General features: G+C 35.5%; 3 protein-coding genes across 12 annotated transcripts in view; 1 reads left to right on the top strand and 2 right to left on the bottom strand.

The window, feature by feature from the left end:
• LOC125950989 (kinesin heavy chain) overlaps positions 1-1538 on the bottom strand; it is a 13493-nt gene extending 11955 nt beyond the window's left edge. Inside the window, exon 1 of one of the 4 annotated variants that reach the window (XM_049679458.1) lies at positions 1461-1538. The gene's annotated coding sequence lies outside the window, so the exon portion shown is untranslated. Of the gene's footprint in view, positions 1-1134; positions 1365-1431 lie in introns of those variants that run through there. The other 3 variants (XM_049679469.1, XM_049679478.1, XM_049679449.1) reach the window with 3 other exon arrangements.
• A 582-nt stretch (positions 1539-2120) lies between these two features.
• LOC125950728 (irregular chiasm C-roughest protein-like) lies at positions 2121-9716 on the bottom strand. 3 transcript variants are annotated; one of them, XM_049679004.1, is made up of 9 exons: positions 9615-9716; positions 7382-7925; positions 6955-7120; positions 6349-6878; positions 5621-6278; positions 5394-5533; positions 4812-4999; positions 4448-4740; positions 2121-4244 (listed from the first exon to the last, which is right to left on the bottom strand). In XM_049679004.1, the coding sequence occupies exons 2-9, from the start codon at positions 7601-7603 to the stop codon at positions 3826-3828; spliced, it is 2616 nt and encodes an 871-aa protein (XP_049534961.1). In that variant the 5' UTR covers positions 7604-7925; positions 9615-9716; the 3' UTR covers positions 2121-3825. The 3 variants fall into 3 exon arrangements, with proteins under 3 accessions (XP_049534961.1, XP_049535052.1, XP_049535135.1); XM_049679095.1 differs by having other exon boundaries at positions 4448-4731; XM_049679178.1 differs by lacking the exon at positions 2121-4244 and having other exon boundaries at positions 4407-4740.
• Positions 9717-10322: 606 nt separating this feature from the next.
• Positions 10323-20000, top strand: part of LOC125957337 (irregular chiasm C-roughest protein-like) — a 20793-nt gene continuing 11115 nt past the window's right edge. Inside the window, exons 1-2 of one of the 5 annotated variants that reach the window (XM_049690017.1) lie at positions 10323-10352; positions 17538-17664. The gene's annotated coding sequence lies outside the window, so the exon portion shown is untranslated. Of the gene's footprint in view, positions 10353-16421; positions 16536-16623; positions 16739-17254; positions 17404-17537; positions 17665-20000 lie in introns of those variants that run through there. The other 4 variants (XM_049689993.1, XM_049690009.1, XM_049689985.1 and 1 more) reach the window with 4 other exon arrangements.

Raw genomic sequence — 20000 nt, 5'->3', positions numbered from 1 at the left:
ACGAGGAGAAGAGTAAAATGCCAAAGAGAAAAAAAAAATACCAAATGGACATGGACATGGACAATGGAGAGTGAACACATCTCATTTGGGAAGAGATTTGGATGCTTGGTTCAGTGTATTTGGCGTAGAAGTTCAATGGATTGGGTTGAGGAAGATACTTTTCAATATCTTAGCATCACGATAGAAATCCCCTCATAACTGGCGCAAGATAGAAACCCTCTCAAAGCAAAAAAATTGCTGCTCTATCTCTAGAATTCGTTCTAGGGCTTCGCTACATTTTACGCCAATATATTATTATTTGGAAAAGGTGTGGAAATGTGCTAGCTGCGGCAATCGATTGAAACGTGCTCAAATATATCGATCTATTAAAGCTAGTCACTACACTTGCCTCGGTGACCATAGGTAATAGCGATGAATGCGATGAGTCTGCGGAAATAAGTATATGTGTGCAAATATTTGTAGAGTATTGGAGATACTTGGAGCCACACAGCCTATGGTAATCAGTACGATAGCTCAAAACAGAAGTCATAGCTTTCTCTAGGAAAAGCTGGTGAGCATTACGGGAAATACCGTTCCGAAAATGGAACCATCTCCAATGGCTGATGAACGAAGCGTAGCGCAAAAAAGGAAAACGTGGGCGTCGGGAGGTGGCAAATGAAAAATGGCGTGGATGAAAACAAAATGGAAACATAATTTTGCTGCATGGTTGGTGCGCCCAAATAACGAACTCATTGCGTCACATGCACCCGCCCAATAGAAGCGAGTGCAAAAGCAAACCTCAGCACCGACAGAGGAGCGCGTCATCATCAACCGTGGCAGTCAGCAAACGATTGTAATAACGCAATATCGCTGTAAATATCGGGGTAGTTTGAATGGAAAGATGCAGAGCGCGAGAAAAAGCTTCATAAGTAAAGACATAGGTAAAAACACGCACGCACGCACTCATCACATACACTCTCTCTATCTCACACACACACACTAACAAACGTAACATATGTATATATATATATTTATTTATATATATGTATATGTATATATATATATATATATACACGCATATACGCAAGCGCACGTTCGCGGCCCACTCTATGCTGATTGATCGATCCGTTTTACTATCCGGAAACTTCTTCATACCAAGCGAGGAATGAGATGTTCACCATTCCTCCAGTAACAATGTATTGGTGAGGTAGGAAGCGGCTCGTGTGGGTGGAAAGAGGAAAAACTCGCGACCATAGGACAGGCGACAAACGGAAATGGAAAAAAAGAAAATTGGAATAGCTCTGGTTTTCGTAGCTCGTTGGTTACGACCGAACATGGAGTTGCAAAACGTATAAAGTCAATAAGTAAAAAAGGGCTGTTTTGGTTTTTTCACACTTAATTTACACCAAAAGTGCCCAACTCTTAGTCTAGATGAGAATATGCACAAAATACAAGTAGCTACAGGCAGCTATTCCACTCACACTGAAGTTCACTAACCGATTGTCGGCACGATTTTGACCCGGAATGGTTACCATCGAGCAGCAGAAGTTATTAAGCAGCTGCCAGACGGGTAGGGATTTCGCTCGCGCGATGCCAAAACCCATGAGCAGTTGCTAGACGAGTAGTGATGGAAAAAACTCACGGTAAAATGACCGCCGGGTGATTTTTGTAATCCTCTTTTTCACAGGACCAGAAGATTAAAACGTAAATTGAACGATTAAGGAGGGCAGAGGGAGATGAAGTTCTACATTATAGGTTTAGTTATAATTTAAGAAGTGTTTTATTTCCCCTGCCCCTTCCTAATAACTTAATTTACGTTTTAAATTTTTGGCCCTGCGAAAAAGAGAATTATGACAAATCACCGATCTACCGTTTTATCAAAACACGTTGGTCCGTCCAAACTTCTACTATTGTCAACGCAGCTTAAAAGTGTGCACGTGTGTGACTAACCAGGTGAAGTCATGGTACCGTGCTACCGAAATTCTTTCAACAAAAACAACTGACCTGAAATGATTTCATACAAAATTTATTGATGCTTTCTTTACTTGATAGGGAATAATCCTCCATCTTATGCGAGGTAGCGAAAAACGCTTTAAAACAGACTTCGACGCATTAAATCACAAAATTCAAATAAATTGTCTATCTACGTTTCACTTCACGCATAGTTGGATTGTTGTTTACTGTTAAAATTTTCAAGATGTTTCTTTTCATTAGTGTCGTTGTCTAAAGGTGTTTGAAAATTAACTTTAAATTTCTGTTCGTTCAGTTCAGATAGCTTAATTTACAAAACATATTTTGCTAACTAATGCTTGAATGACACTTTATTGCAGTTTCAACGAAAATGAAAAGATCCTCGGATTGTACTCGAATACTGATATTTTACGATAGGTCATAAGTATATTAATGTTTTATTTGTAATTTTCATATTTCTGCATTGGAATGCTTTATCTGATAGGTCATGTATACGAAATGCTTGTGTTTTTTTAAACATATATGAGACGGGCAAGTCGTATGTTTAGAAATGCTGTGCTTTCCGTACTTAAAACATACTGCTGACTTAATTGTTGCTGATCAATTTTAACGTTCTGTTGTACTTTAGTTTCCCCTATACGTCTGCTTATTCCTATAACGATCGCAACACATTGTTGCACACAGTGTAAGTTCTGGATACTTCAGAGTTGTTTTAATTGCTGCTTGCTATTGCAGAGATATGGTTTTTTCAGTTTCAGAATTCGGAAGGTTTTGGTTTTTATTCTAAGTCACGAAAATTTAACCCACGATAAACGTCAGCTATCAGGATATTTTTAAATTGTAGAATAAAAACTATAGCAGAGTCAACTAATTATCTTTCTTGTTAAAAAGATATCTACAATTTTTTAAATTGACCGTTTTCCTAAAATCACTTCGCTTCAATCAATCAATCACTTAATGTTTAATGTTAATGTTAGACAGAACTACTTAATTGATGTTTTGAAAGAACTACTTAAGACTATGTAGATTTGTTTCTCTTACCTTCAGCAAGAATATTTTTATCACTTTCCAGATTCCAGATGTAATTAACGATAATTTTATTTGACTAATTTCAAATAAAAAAAGATTTTAAAAATGGATTTTCAAAAAAGGTTAGGTTAAACAAAATTGTTGGATATAAGACATTAGTTGAATATCTATGTAAAATGAACTGAACCTTACGACATTGCTTAAACTTGCGTAGCATTTTATCATCAGAGCGAATAATGGCACAACATTGTCCTTAACGACGGGGAATGAGTGATTCATTTGGTAGATACTAATAAAATAAATAAAATATCGTATCTATAACGAACAAGAAGCAAATCAAAAACATCTTTTCTTTTTAAGATCTGAATTGTATGGATATTACACAATCTATTTTGGATACTTCGGTTCTGCTCATGTAAGATAAATCAAAATACAGTAGTTTTCTGAATATGTTAGCAGTAGTGTAAATATTCAAAATACAAAAAATAAATAATGAAACAAATAAAAACAATTGAAAGATGAAAGATTACATGACTACCAGAAAATGTATTCCACCAGAAATGTATTGTAATGTATGAAAAGAGATAAGAAGTTCATAAGAACTCGGTTGTTGAGGTGTCCATGTAAGTAAAGCTCAGTTTTTAAGTTAGCTATATTAATCTATCCTACTGGTTGACGAAATCTTCGTCGAATTGACAAACTTTTACTCTCTTTTATGCTGCCCATTCTTAGGAAATAACATGTCATCTTTCTTTGACTATGACCATTGTTATCAAACCTAATAATGGTTTACATCAGCTATTATCATCTATTTCAATTTGCATTGATGTGAGTAAGTGCATTGATTTAAACATGCGTTGCCAGTACTCCGAGTTTCGTAGGGCCGATATTAGGTAGGATAAACTGCCCTGAGTTATGAAGAGGTTGAAGCTGACCAAAATTGATAGGAGCGGCTTGTGAGCTTTGCGTGCTGGCGATGGAACCCGATTGGGAGCAGGTTGGACTACTAGGGTTGTTTAGCGCTGAGGACAACGCATTGTCAGTACCAGTTATTGTTGATTCGGATGGTTTCTGACTTTGCAGTCCTTGGGCCAGCAAACAAGTCTGATTACGAATAGTAGCGTATGGAGGAGGAGCAGGTGTAGCAGCCGGATTTGCAGTTGCTGGTGGAGAAGAAAAAGTACCACTACCTCCTTGACCGTGGTTACTAAAATCGTTAAGAAATCGTGATTCCAATCCAAAATGACACCCTGCTACTGGGTGATCTGAAAAATTAAAAAAGTGGACATTAGGAATGATCCAATTCTTCTCATTATTAAATTAAAAAAAATCTTGGTTGAAAAAAGATAATCTTATTTTTGTTATGTTTTATGTGTATCGTTGCATTTGATTTTAAGTTAAAATATAATTTAATATAAAACTAGGAATAGCTCGAGGATGCCTGTATAAATATCTAGCTATTACTCACTCATTAATACGCGGGGAATCGATGACACACTGCTCTTAATGTTTTGCAAGATTGGCATATCGACACAATTGTCACTTGTAGCAAAATTTCGTACAATAGTCATTGTATCCGTCGGAGATTGCTGTACGAATACCGAAGAGTTATCAACGTTGTTAGTATTAAAACTCTGCAGAAGTGGTGGAACTGTTGAATTTAAATCACGTAAATGATGCACATACGGCATGTATCCATTGGAACTCTCACTAGGTTTGCATTGTAGTATGCTGAGAGAGTTCGACATATCACTAGAACAACTTCATGCCATTAGAATAAAGCGTTACATGATTATACTCATAGCATTTGATATTAGTACCACTTAACATACCTATAATTCGAGGAATCGATCTTTGGAGCTACAGATGAAGAGGTCTGTGAAACTGCGCAAGGAGATTCAATGGATCGTATGGAAAACTTCAAATTAACAGCCATAGCTTCCCTGTCTACCTCTTGCATATCGTTTCTGTTATCGGCGGTGTTTCGATGATGGATATATTCTCTCTCTTGTACGTCATACTGAATAATATTATGTATGTCATACTGATATTAGTTATATGCAGAAGTTTAAGATTATATTATATAACGTTGAAATTCGAACCAAAAGTCAGGAAAACTATAAATCAAAATTCGGTTCATAAAAATACATAACATTTCAAAAAATTGCCTCTGCTGAAGGTTTTAGACTTTTTATTTATGAAGTACAGTCTATACTGTATATCTATGCATTGAAAATATATTATGCACAATTTTTATTGGCACTCAACATAACTGACGTGTAGATTAAACGTTTAATAGAAACAATACAAATCAGCTAATTGAATTTCAATTTTTAAAAGACCAATAAACATAAATATTCTGCTCGCCCGTTTTTATACATGTAAAAACAAATCAGCTGACCACATTTACTAACCTTTGGTATAACATCAGCAGGTGGTAGATGCTTCATTTTAATACGACGACTACAAATGCATATACCAATTACAAAAACAAAGATTAAAAACGTTATACCACCGATGGCGCCCAAAAAGATAACGGACACATTTTTTGATTCTGTTTTTATAGGAATAAATCAAAATTGAAAACATGTGTTAATGAAGGTTAATCAAATAACTCCTAGTAGACTTATAATTTACTTACCCTTAGAGAGGAAGTCTATTTCTACAAAGTCTATGCCGTAGTCGTTGGCGACTGTACAATTGTAACTTCCGAAATGCTTTTGAAGGCAACTTGCGATAATTAGTATCGATCGTATACCGTCGGATAATAAGTCTTCCATGACAGTGTAGTCACCCGGTTCTGGTTGAGAAGCATTTATCTCATATCCGTTGAATGACCAACTGATATATTTTGGTCGCGGAACTGCGAATGCTTTGCATTCAAGTTGCCCTCTGTCACTCAGTGTACCGTACTGTTGTCTCGGCGATCTGATCAAAGGAGGTCCCCGTAAGAAGACAGTTGCCTCAGCTTCAATAATTGGAAAACCTTGTACACTTGCTTTGCACAAGTATTTCCCGGCTGTAGACGATGTCACGGCAAGTGTAACATTTGGACCACTCGCTACTATTTGTTTTGTGGATTCATGTAGCCAAGTAATGTCCGGTGTTGGATTTCCATCCACGTCACATTGTAGAGTTACTTTTGTATCAATATCTGCTTCAATAGACTTTGGAAGCTCGCGGAATGTTGGACCGTAGCATATATCTAAAGATACACTCTCTTCACTCTTACCAACGGCGTTTTGAACCACACACCTAATTATGGTGTCATGGTATTTACGCGATACGTTAGAAATTATCTGTTAATGGAAGGATAAAAACCAGCGATATAACATAATATGCATGTAAGTATAATATTTGATAGCTCACTAGTTCTGATGCATGGTTTTCTTCTGCCAGTTCATCCCCGACGAACCACTGGAAATTTAATTCAGGTGGATTTGCGTCTGCTCTGCACGATAATCGTAGTTCAGTACCTTCTGTGAGGCGTGCGTTGTTCAATACACCATCTACAACAAAAATACGCACCTTTGGTGCATATTTCACTTCTAATTGTAATCGTACAGAGCGGTAGGATCGGTCAGCTGTATTTTGCGCCTGGCAAGTGAAGGTGGTATTATGGTACTCTCTCTTCGGTGTAAGTTTTAAGATTGATTTGGCTGTAAAGCGTCTTGCATCCTGCAAGGGTTCCCTTACGTATTCGATTCCACCAGTAACCACATTACCATGCCCGTCAATCCATATTATCTCAGCTGCCGGCTTTCCTCCCACCGATACACACTCTAGCTCTATTTCACGATCTTCCGTAGTCATAAGGAAATCACCCTGCACTATTTTCGGTGCTTCGGGAGGAACCAGCACAGACAATTTAGCGAATCTCGAACGAATTCCGGGTGTACCTTTAGATATGTATAAAAGAATATATTACTAAATGTTATTGTATAAGAGTAAATATACATATAGCACCATACGTACCGTCTTTACCGGGACCAACCTGACATTGATATTTAGCGTCATCGTCTAACATTACTGGGGAGATATCAAGTGAATAGTCTCCTTCTTCGTCGCTACCGATCATCATATACCGTTCGAAGCCGCTTAGATTGCGTAGCGTGCCAAGTCCGAAGTCATCCTTCGTCCACTTATAAGAGAAACCATATTTAAATTATTTATTGTTTTTTTTATGAAGAACTGTACTAAGCAATTATCCGGAACTATGGGTTGAAAGTATGAATATCAAACGAATGAATAACGTCGTAAAGATATCTCAAAGATACTCTATTGATATGGTATTTTTTTTACATATATGAGAACGGGCGGGCCGTACGTTTTATTGATATGTTAACATTGACGTGATAGTTTGTGCCAAAAAAATTAGTTAATCAAACGAAAATGTGCTTACTTGCAATTGACCGGATTTGTTTTCAACTCTGCATGGTAGTGTGACTCGTGAACCCACAATAGCAGTTTGATCCTGGGGTTCCATGGCAAAATGTTGATAAACTGTCCGGTCAGTATTATTTGACATCTTTGCATCATTACCGCCGTATAGTAACAGGATAATATATAGAATGAAGTTCCAGCATCCGGCGGCATATTTTTTCACAACTACTAGTTTTTGCATGGCTATCTTTGAAAACAATTGAAATAGTAATGTAGTAAGGCTGGCCCGTTTCGAACGGCTATCTTAACCGATTTGATTTATCAATTCATAACGGGTATTTCCACCTAGGTTTTTATAAATTATGTCGCATTCATACAGATAGCAGAGCATATCAGTATTTTTACGTATTGTTGTAATATCATTTTGCTGTCTAAAGTAGGTAAACTCGTTTCATGTCCTGCAGGGACTGTCTTATATTCAAACCGATGTAGTGAATATAGCCAGTAGCAACATCAAAGCAATTTTAATTTGTTCGAGTTTCTTTGGATTTTCTTCAAATTAGCTGAAAGTATAAATAAAAATTAATCGTCAACGGTGGACATATGTTCTATGTTCAAACAATAACATTATGAATGACTTTTTTTTGTTGATTCTTTATTAAATGTATGTTTATTATTATTAATTTATTAAATGTGAAAATCATAATCATGATCTCTCACGGTCGCTTATGATCAAAGTATAATTATGAAAATACTAACAATTATTGCTGCCTTTTTAGGAACTAAATTCATTTAAAATTCTGGAAAAATTCTAAGCTACACTATCATAAACATAAATAAAGCTAAATGAGTCTCAAGAGACTCATAGTATGGTCGTCGCCGAAATTTTCTTGCCTCTTATGTTCCGTGTTGAATAATACTTTCTCTGGATAGGGATACTCTGCATTGAGCAAGAGTATTTAAATGAAGAAATAATGTTGTTGCTACTTGCAAAATTTGTCAAAATTGTATGTTAAAGGTCTGTTCTGTTTTTACAATTATTATTAAAAAACATTATACTAGCAAGAATGCTCTGTTCGAAACATGTCGCCTACCACTATCAACTTAAAACTTCTTTTCAAAAGTATTCCATCGTGCTGCTTACGTTACGTTAAAATTCGCTTTCAATTGAATGATTCATTTCTGTTTTCTATCTCTACTGATGAATATGTTTAGTATCAAGGTAAAATACCTTTGAAGAGTTTTCAATGGTTTTGTTGCGCATGTGTATGCCATGTATAGGAGAGCGGGAAATGCAAGGCAAAATAAAATTGAGTAAACCAGAAAAAGAGAGAGTATCGGAGAGAGAAAAGATGAGAAAGAGAGAAAAGCAGGCAAACAAATTCGGCTTTGTGGTTTGAATCATTTCCAAAAGTGTGTAATTTCATTATTATTTAGCCTAGAGATTAGCTTAACATTTCAAAACTGATATAATCTAGCTACTATTCTCTATACATGCTACCCGCGAAAAGCTTTAGTGTTGACGCACAAAAAAAATAGAGCATGACACCTCAGCGAACCCGAACTATCCCGGGAAAAGTAAAAAAAACTGTCTTTATGCGGTCTTTTCTCGTCGTGGTATTACTATAGAATTATATGAAGGTAACCATAAAAATAAAACACTAGTTCAAGATTTGAGACACATCCTAACTTGATTGAGATAAAATAAATAAACAATTACCATGGATAGTTTGTGTAGCACTTATTAATTTATAATAAATGAGACACACAAAATATCCATAATCTCAAAAACGCATAATGTGGATGTTATCTGATTGATGATGAATAGATGCAGCGAAAGTGTCTGTAGCCCCTTAGCATGCACACATTTCACCAATTTCATTTACTTTGAAAAAGATAAAACTTCAACTACACTTTTTTCGTTACACCGTTCGTATTGCTTACAAGTAAGTATGATTCGTTCTAACATCACAATCATCACATTTGATAATGTCCGTAGTAGCATTCGACACTTCATTAAAAATATGATTAAAATAACGTTTACATTTTTAGAACGAAACTCTAGGATTCCCGAGGATTTAGAGAATGGAATGCGAGAGCTAGTATGGCACGGAAGCATAGTATAAGCATGCTAATTTATATTGAAATAAATCATTTAAACATTCCTGAGATTAGAACTATAGTGGTGCTTAATGAAAACGTGTGGTAGACGTGTGGAAGAATTAAAATGTTCATTCGACAAAACACAATACCACGCGTGTAACTCATTAGCCTTTGTGAACTAGTTACAGGAAAATGTCATTGCATCCGATCGTCGTATGCTAACTAAATTATACTTTCAGATTTCAGACTGCGTCAACCTGAACTGGTCGAAGTTTTACTGACGATTTTTATCCTTTGCTCACTTTAGTTAGCTCTCACTTCGTGTTTTCATTTTTTTCTACAAATATCATTCGTAATAGTTCGGGTGGGCCTCGTGTTTATTTGGAAAAGGAAACGATAGGGGGATGCTTTTGAGCATCCGGTTCACAGTAGCACCTAGTACTGCGTTCAAAAGAAAAATCAACACCATCACTGGTTTGCGTTCCCGGACCTATGATATTTGCCCCATCGCATCGTATTCGGGAAATGCGAATGATAATTTTGTTACTCAAAGGCTCGAGATTTTTGTTGTAGAGTACATCATAGAACGGCCGACGAGCAATCAAACACCAATGTTTTTGCTGCTACTTTTGTTTCATGAGATCGAAGGATGCTCCACTGCTCTATTGTGTTCGACTGCGCATGTGCCAACGAAGCAATTGTAGGTACGAAATGCTTAGCATATTTTTCGACTTGGAGTCTTCGTAAAGAGCCAGTTTGCGGCAGATATATCGCACTAACCACGCCAAGTGACACGAAAGTGAAATAAAACAGCAAATTTAGCCAACTTTTCCATTTGATAAGCATGAGACTCATGTATAATACTGTGTAATATAAATGAACCACAGGTATGATTATCACAATTACCACAGTGCTGTAGAGAGGGTGAAAGGATTGATAGTCCTTTTAAATAATAATGGTATATTTTAAATTCATTGTATTATTTCTTATTTTGCGTGTGGCGCAATTTGAAAGGAAGGGGGAAAATATTAAGACGGAATAAGCCAACATCAACCAAACGAACAAAGAAGAAATTTTTGACTGTCACAAGAACCGGTTTTCCAAGAAGAGCGTGTGTGGTTCGTCTTGATGGTCATCGCGAGCAAGCGAATGTTGTCTGTCTGGTCGTGTGCCGCTACGTGTGCCGATGTGCCTACACACTTACTTCAGGCGCTCGTGTGCCACGAGGATCGTTTCGATCGACCTCTTCATACTGGGAGTCCGAAGGGGCTCCACTTATCCTCCTTCCTATCTCCACGCTTACTGATGATTTCGATCTGTTTAATCACCGCAGTTCGACCAGGATGACGGCCAGCGGATGGCTGCAGGCCACTCAGTAGCTATGACATTTTTTATTGCCAACTTCAGTATCGTCTTGTTTCATTCAATCGCTGAAGGTTAAAAAGAAAATGGAATAGAGAGTGAAAAACTGATCGTTCCTATGGGATAATTATTGATTTGTTTGAATTAATCAAGGCTCTGATTAATCGCTCAAACCATCCGATCACATGAAGGATCCTTGGATACCTTATTCAACCAAATATACTGATTTTAACGGCTTTATCGTCTATCCATTTAGAAATAACACAATTATTACATCTGTATTGCTTTTTTATGCTTTTTTAGGTTAAAAGTTATAACTTATCCTATCTCTTCTCGAGTACAGCTAATAGTTTTCGCAAAATGACACATTGTCTCCGTCACACTTTATTAACAAATACAATCGCTGTTGTCATATCTCCAATATCAAATCGACACGTAAATACATATCCGGTAGCTTTTATTTAATGATGCTCATTTAAACCGTACAAATTTGAAAAAAGAACCAATGAGCGTAAAATAAGTAAAGATAGCAAAACATGTGCCTTAAAAGTTAGTAAAACGGAAATAGAGAATGGGAAATTATGAATCTCTCGGCAGGCTGAAATTGAACAAAGACTAAAACGGTGGATGTTGAAACTGAATTGTAAATTCTAATGACGCTCGTTCGAGATGCACATAACCTAACATGAGTTAACATGCACATAGATGAGTTAACGTGAGTTCTAAGAGAAGTTTACACACCAACTAAAGCTTATCAAACAACATTTCATTTATTGATTACTATGAGCAACTTCGACTATGGAAGGTTTGTTTTGCATATTTTAGGCATTTTTTTTTACTTTTCTAGATTTACTGCTTTATTTCTTATCGAATCTGCTTATCGAAAATGTCAGAACTTCTTTAATTGTGTCAATTATTGGTAGCATTATAACTATAAAACAACATTCAAACGTATGTTTGTGTCCTACTGCAAACTGAGTTTTCATCAACAAAATCACTGTCAGTCTGAGCTTCGGTCTAAGAATGTTTGTAATAACTCTTGAAAAGAAACAGAGAAGAGAAAGAGAGAGAGAGAGAGAGAGAGAGAGAGAGAGAAGTAGTAATAGATAATAAGAACAATAGAGAAACTTACTTGCTCGTGGAGGGTAATGGTCGTAATAACGTGCAAGCTGCTATGGTACCATTTTTTTACTATGATAATGGTCTGCATACCCTTAATCTTGACAACCTAAGCATATTTTTAAGTGGTATTCATTGCACGTCGTATCACTAAAGATCATCATCTAAATTAGTTTAGTAGTATCTAAATTAGTAAGTTAAATACAATAAGTTCTTCTACTTTTAATAAATGATAGTCCGACATGCAATGTTTTTACGCTAGATATTATTTCAAGCTCAAAAAATGTTTCTTTTTGTCTTTACGCACATGAGTGTTTCATGAGGATTCTTAGAAAATCTCTCTTTGGATTGGTGGGCATTACAATATTTTGGTTATAAAAATATGATTTTCGAAGCTACTGTCGCTGTAGTTGAATATTTTATGTAATGTTGATGTCCTTTTAACATTTGGCTTACCAAACTTTATTTTCACATGCCGTTATTATTATCATCATTTTTCCCTTTATCTATAACTATAGCTCTCTTTTTTATTCTTTCATCATCACTAGAAATTTGTCATAATATCTCTCACAATAATTCCTCTCAACATCATCTGCACTCTCTTGCTTCTCTATACAGGAATTTCTCTCTCAATGAGCTTCCGTTCGTTCCACTCTTGCTTCATCGTTTTTTTTCAATTTTACTCCAAGATATTTCTTGCTTTCTGTTAAGGCACAGCCTCTCTTATTCGCCTTTTTACCTTAAAACAGGTCAAACAAGATTTGTTTAGACCTGCACTTCTAATAGTATTAAAAAGGTAGAAATAAATATTCAGTACGATTCAAAACGTGATTCGTTACTAGATAGTTTTGGCTCAGTAAAGATATCGTGTATAAATTGCATTGAGGTTGACTCATCAGCCATCTAAACCGCACTAGACACACAGGATCCAAAAGAGAGTCCGCAATGCGGAAGTACTTCTGATAAGCTATTCCGCGCACCCTCATTTGAAACATACCCTCAAAAAAGAACCAAACATGTATAACGAAACCTTAATATTATTTTGTATGTACGCTGTACGCTGAAATGTATGTAGTTAAGTGCAGTTTGTACAATCTATTTTCATTAAATTATTATTTGGGACAAAGCATCCAAGACAGAAGTAGTATTCGAAAAATAACTCCATTAATCAATTCTGGACATTGCGATAAGCTAAACAAAAGGCCTGAACGCAATAGAACTGTGGATGAAACGCAAAATTAAATGAATTACTGAACTAACAATTATTAATTGACAAATCAAACAATTATTAATTGACTAACAAACTATTATTATTACTTGAACTAAAACAAACGAATACAATTTGATAAACATGACTAAATTCACCCCAAACATTGGTTTGCCTATATGGTATGGTGCATTTCATATCAACACGCAGGAGAATTGGGTGAGTCATGCAGAAAAATGAATCATAGTAAAAATTCGGCCTAGCGAGTAGATAAAATTCTGTTTCGAACCAATTTGCAGATACTTAGTCCAATAAGTTATTATGTTGGATTAGATACGCGGAATATATGGGTTGTTTCAGATATTCAATAGAATTAAAGTGAAATACGAAAATACGGTCGTTTGGACGATAATTATATTGATTGCATATCATTTCTCAAACCAAAAAGCGCCTCACTAAGCGGCTACTATCGTCTCCATCATATTATAAAAATAGCTTTTACTGTTAAAAATTCAATCGCATGTACACCATTTATCATATGTTCATATAATAATAGTAAATAGGGCCCCGCTCGTAATGTATCAACTAAAAAACTATATTTTTAGTGAACAAGGTGGTATTTACAATGTCTTAAGTATTTGTCTTAAGTGATTTTTTTTAAAAAATGCAGTTTTGTATTTGTCCTTTGTAGTTTTTTTGTTGGTTCCGATTTTTAAAATCATTGTGGATCACAATTCGCCCGATTTGTTCCCTCCTTTACTCGTGACCTATTTTTTTATTAAGAAGAGCTCGCTCAACATTTCCTGATATTTTCAATTTTGAGTTCATCGTCTGCTCCGTCACTCCCATCTCCAATGTTCTGGCTTTTAAGATAACTTATTTGGGATACGAAATGTATTTATATCTTGAAGGTCATTAGCTTTTCTCAGCCACGCAGTCATCTTCTTCTTTTCCTCTTAGTTTCATGTTTGACTTGTAAGAACCCTCCTTTCCTACTATGATTTCCTTCGTTGTCATGGTTCATTTTGAGTCTATGTCGTACGCGTTTTGCGCTCGACCATCTGCAGTATTTGCTTCTTCTTCGAGGAACCGTCAGGCTTCATTTTCCTTTTCTGAGGTCGCATTACAAAGACTTAGCTGGGGTTTTCGGTACAGTGTTTCTTTTTGGGACTTATAAAATTGTGATCGTTTAGGCAGGCATGAAACGGAAATTGTCGCGCAATGAACATTCCATTTTTCGTATCTTTCTTCAGCTTATATGTATTGCAGTAGTTTCTTTCCGGCATCGTCTGCGTCAAAGAAACAGAAGAATCGAAGCAAGATTGTACGAACTTTCTTTCGGTTTATTTTTAGAACTATTGAAACCGAGCGAGGTATGGAAAGAGATTTCTCAAGTAATATATGGTTTGAATCGTTGGTTTATCCATTGGTATCAACGGTAGAAACGTTTGTTCCGATTCCGAAATTTTGTTCATTTCTCTAAATCACTTCTTGTTATTGTGTTTTTTTACATGCTATATATTATAAATAGTAAATGTAAATTATTGGGTATCTAAATGGGTAAATTATTGCACATGAACACTTTATTTTTATAAGTGTGTTAAGCCATCGAATCGATAAAACAACTTACAACAGTTTGCATGCATTATTTTCTCTGTGCTCTATCAATCATGTTTTCATTAATTGCACCAACTTCTTAGACGTTTTCACTAGATGCACAATATTCTGAAACGTGAGGTAAATAAACAGAACTTCAAGCCATTTCGACAATAAACAGCCCGATTGGATGACTTTTGCATGTGCCCCGAAACATATCGTACGTGCTTTATTGGTTTTATTAATAATAGCGAAGTGGGATTTGTTGCTGACATTGCGTCTGAAGTATAGGTATCAGATAACAAGAGGTGACTTAGAGAATAATAATAAGCACAGCGACCTATTGGCCTGAGGGGATACGACATGGAAATTAAGGATTGTCACGACCTCACAATGACACGAAAAGTGCCTGGCTTGTTGTAACCATGACTTCGGTGCATTGTCTGCATCTTAGGGGATATTTTGCTAACGTTGGTGAATTACTGAAAACCTCGCATGCATACAAAATGCGGAGGAGTGTGGAGAACAAATAGGAGTTAGAGATAAATTCAACCATACATAGAAGAATATTATTAAATAAGACGATTTATATCGAAATAATGGGTAAGTAAGTAAGTGCTTAATCTGTAGTTAATATAACAGTTCAAAGTGCTTAGTCTACAATTTTCACATTGCTAAAATAGATCGCCACATTTGTCTGGTGTCTTCATTATCCATTAGCAGTATTCACTTTAGATTAATGCTCTACTTCTATCTTACTACAAAAACAGACAAAATGTTGTACTTCAACATAAACGCCGAAGAACATGATTGATCCTTTATTGTAAAACAAAACGATAATGCACATCGATTATCAGAAAAAATAAGATATTAGCATCTTATATCTGTATATCCTGTTGTAGCTGCATGCTGTGGTTGCATACAATAAGACACAGCAACGAAAAAACCACAATAGATATAGCAAAATCAAGAAATTTCTAATATTAACTAAAAAAAACAGATAATTTCACCGTTTTATAAATGACATTTTAAAGGCATACCCTTATATTTGGAGTCTGTGCAATACTATACATATGTAAAAATACTTTCCTTCTGAAGCCATGAGCGGTAATAACATGGAGTTTTAAATGATAAAAGGTTGCATTAGTCGATTAATATAACAGATATATTTACACAGCACTCCGTATCCTAGTACTGAAGAAATGTAAGTTGTTTAGAAAATTACGCAATGACGCTTTAAGTGTCATCTATTGAGTGTGGAAAACATGATTATGTTCTCAATACGATGATACATGTAGAATTATTATCAAAAGAAGAGTTTCTGTGTATCCTTTGCGGTTTACATTAGCGGTTTTTGTTACAAAAGCGACATTTCAGAGCGCTGGTTGATCTTAGCAACACATTAAAAAAACGAAACGAAGCATAATCCAAGCATGGGTGAGTGAGATGCAATAAACGCTATTCCATCCGAACGCACGGCACGCGCAAGCTCGAACCTCGGGTTGACTTCGGGTTTTACAGATGGCTTCGGATCAGGCTTGACTTGCTTATGCGTGTCAACCTCGGTTCTCTTGAACACGCGAACGCGTCAAGAGAACGAAGTCGTTTAACTCGCGATCCGTAGCCATACAGAGATGTATGCGTACGCATGCTAGCGAGCGAAGAGTGAATGAACGAAGACGACGGTTGTCGCATTGAAAAATCTGGATCATAACTCTCAGGACTGCCGTAGTGTGCTGGTTTTGAATGCGTGACAATAGCAGCGCCTGTAGTGTCGCTTAACAAGGTCGTTCATAAAGTGAAAATATTTTCTTTAAATCTATTTAAAAAAGGGAAAAAGTGATACAGTTTGCAAATCATAAGTAGAAAACGATTTGGAGCCGCGCTAGGCAATTCAATTGTGTTTTGTACTCTAGTTGATACATAATAAATTTTAGTGAATGAGTGCTCGCCAGGCTTTCGGGGATTCTTCAGAGTGACTCTTGTATGGTTTGTGCGGAATTATTATTCACATAATGTATTAGTGAAAAGAATCACTGTAAAACTGATGCTTCGAGTGATTGAATACACTACACTAGTGTACAGAACATCACGACGATGCTGGAAGATTATTCAGTTATATGGATTAGAAAATTTATCGGTTAATTCATATATCTTACTTAAGTGCAAAAAAGTCGCAAAAATCTTCTTTTTATAGCCTAGTTCAGATTGTGTAAATGCTTTTGTAGAAAGATAGCATGGTCGTTGCTGTGCTGTATCCGTTCCGAAAATATGTGTGTTTTATGTAAGGTGCATAATTGTTTTTTTTTTATTCAAAAACGATTTTGTGTCATATTGAACAAGCCATTCTTGTAGTTTATAATCCTGTCGTGAGTTGTTTTTTGTGTTTTTGTTTTCGATTTCATAAAACATCCTGAGTTAATATATTATGATATACCAGAACACATCCGACAAAGCCAGAAAAAACTCTCTGGCGGCACTGCAATCAACATCAACCTACGAAAGAGAAGAAACTAAATTTCAACTCTGTATACCACCATCTTCTTTGCAATCAATGTCAACTCTCCCAACGACAGTTGCGGATGCGCAAAGTTATATTAAAAGTCAATTTCTTTCTGGCCTAGGTGTATAAAAAATATTGGCAGTGTACGTGTGTGAGTGTGTTTGTTTATTAGTTCACCCAACGACTGGGAGAATTTATAGTGATTTTTTTTTGTCAAAAATCAACCATAAATTTTCAAAAGTTGAACGCGAATTGTGTATAATGTGTGTTTTTCTGCATCTCTAGGTTGGTGAATGGCATGAATAGTTAAGACTACAACGTGTGAGTGAAATTGAATATAAATGTAACGTAAAAAGTCAATGTGTCCAGCACATGCAATAGTAACGGATTAAAACAATGCACAACCAAAAAGGTAAATGATTAAAAATTTTAAATGAACTCTATTCAATGTTTTTTTTTAACATATGTAAAGACGGGTGGAGGAGCCGTATGTTAAAGACTATTTAGCGTTATGAAGATAATTAAATAGTATAGACTTAACTCTGTTCTGCTAAAAAGTGGTTGTTTTTTTTAAATATTTTTCACTATAGACAATCTGATTGACAAGTTATTTACATGGGAAAGTAAAAGTTGATTTCTTGATAAGTAATGGGTTTTTCCACAATAATGTGGATGCGATATGTTTTCGCTGAAATACAATCACCACGTGACAGACATATCTAAGTAGGCGTTTTAGCAAATGATAAGAATGAAAAAACATAAAATACTACGTAAATTGTTGTGGTCAACTCCTAGACACATGAGCGATAGGAAGAATAGAAAAATATAGATAATTTGCCACGCATGTACCACCCACATTTCGAAATTTAGCCAAGGACACTCTTGATTGTTGAAAGCAACGAATCAATATATGTACAACATCATTTTTAATGTTTTTCATTAAAAATATTGAACCATTCAAACCGATTGAAATAAGACATGAGTTGACTGCTTTAACTTTTGTGCATAGCTGTTAAAGAACTATGTAAAGTGTTGAACCTCTTCGCGCTACATCAGCAAGTGCGATACAACTTCATTATTTCTTACTCTTATTCTAACAACAAAACACTGTGATATAAATATACATGAAATATATGAAAGAAAGTCGAGGATAGTCAATCGTAAATCATTCAATGCGTATGCTTCATTTCTATTTGCATAGCGCATGAATGCTGCATGCGTTATGATATAATATTGCAATATGTTTATCCATTGATAAAAGTCGTCATGTTATAAAAGATTAAATAGTGTGCCTAAACAACAACCTAGAACATTGATTTTAACATTTAAATGGGTCTATCTACATAGAAGATTAGATGAATTAGTGCCGATTAAGTCCTTATGCTGCATTTGTATATTACGAGGTTTGTAATTCACCACAATAATTGGGGGAAAACTATAAATATAAAAACTATACATACAGAAAACACAATACTTTCCATATAAATATAAAGAGCTGAAGTGGTCGGAACGATAGCATAAAAAACATGTGTTTTGAAGCGATACACATATTGCCATACTGTTCTTACAAACTGATATGTGCAACATATGACCCCTAGCAACCGTTTTACATGTTGTAGCCATCTGTTATTCATAATCGAGGCGTGATGTTTGACTAAAAATCCGCCTACTCTATAATAACCTATACAACCGATGCTAAAGAAAACATTTCAGGATTTTTAAAGTAAACCTTTTTATTATAATTTGGGATTGAATATGCCGAACAAAATGTTTTAGCCATAAAAGCGATAGTGCATTTCATAACGAACATTGGCAATAACACCATCCATGATGGGATGAGGTCCATTTATAAATGTAAAGTTTACCACTTAAGTAAGAACATACTCCCATAACAATTTCCGTTGAAAACGAATTGCATCCTTTGAATAACGTTAAGAGTTATCAAGCAATAATATTTTGGAACACTAAAAAATCTCGACAAAAAACATACTACAAAAAATATTAAGACGAACATTATGAGGCAATGTCATCTAGAAAACCCAAACAGGGACTTAACCACAAAACGCCCACGAATGCTACATTCCAAGGTGAAACTAACAGAGCCAGTTTGGCGGAGGCTGTAACCCGAATTGTATTTGTTATTTTTTCTTCTTACTTTTTGCCAAACGTCTTACCTTGATTTCTCTATCTCTCTCTCCTTCTCTCTCTCTCTCTCTCTCTCTCTCTCTCTCTCTCTCACTGTCTCTCTATCTATCTACCTCTCTCTCTCTCTCTCTCTCTCTCTCTCTCTCTCTCTCTCTCTCTCTCTCTCTTTCTCTCTCTCTCTCTTTCTTTCTCTCTCTCGCCCTCTTTTTCTCTCTTAATCTCTGTATTTAAATTGTTTATTCTGATGCACGACTTTTTAGATATATTGATGTATTGCTAATCATATAATACTATTACCGGAGCACTTAAAATCGACTCATCGATTTTTATCGCTTTGTCTAAACATAATTTACAATTATAGGTGTTATTTTGATTAAATGCTAAGTCGCAAGCAGCTCTAAAGTATATCGTAATAGCGTTCCAAATATTTATGTTTCAATTTTCTATAATTTCAATTATAAAACAAAATATTTACAATAATACAATTTTAATAGCGGAACAAGAAAAGCATAAGTAATTGGAACTAAGCAATTTGGCAATAGATGTTTTTGATTTTTCAGTTAGAAAGATCGTTGCGGCACTGGTACTGTGCGTTGAGTTGGT

This window comes from Anopheles darlingi, chromosome X, assembly GCF_943734745.1.
Source record: "Anopheles darlingi chromosome X, idAnoDarlMG_H_01, whole genome shotgun sequence".
Lineage (NCBI taxonomy): Eukaryota > Metazoa > Arthropoda > Insecta > Diptera > Culicidae > Anopheles > Anopheles darlingi.
This window is presented reverse-complemented; position numbering and strand designations above follow the sequence as displayed.

Bases quoted from the DNA above. Each gene is read 5' to 3' on its own strand.
- LOC125950728 (XM_049679004.1), bottom strand. From the start codon at position 7,603: ATGCAAAAACTAGTAGTTGTGAAAAAATATGCCGCCGGATGCTGGAAC. The intron at 6,879-6,954 runs GTACGTATGGTG...ACATATCTAAAG, and splicing joins GGTTGGTCCCGGTAAAGACG to GTACACCCGGAATTCGTTCG. The intron at 5,000-5,393 runs GTTAGTAAATGT...AATATTATTCAG, and splicing joins CTGCTGATGTTATACCAAAG to TATGACGTACAAGAGAGAGA.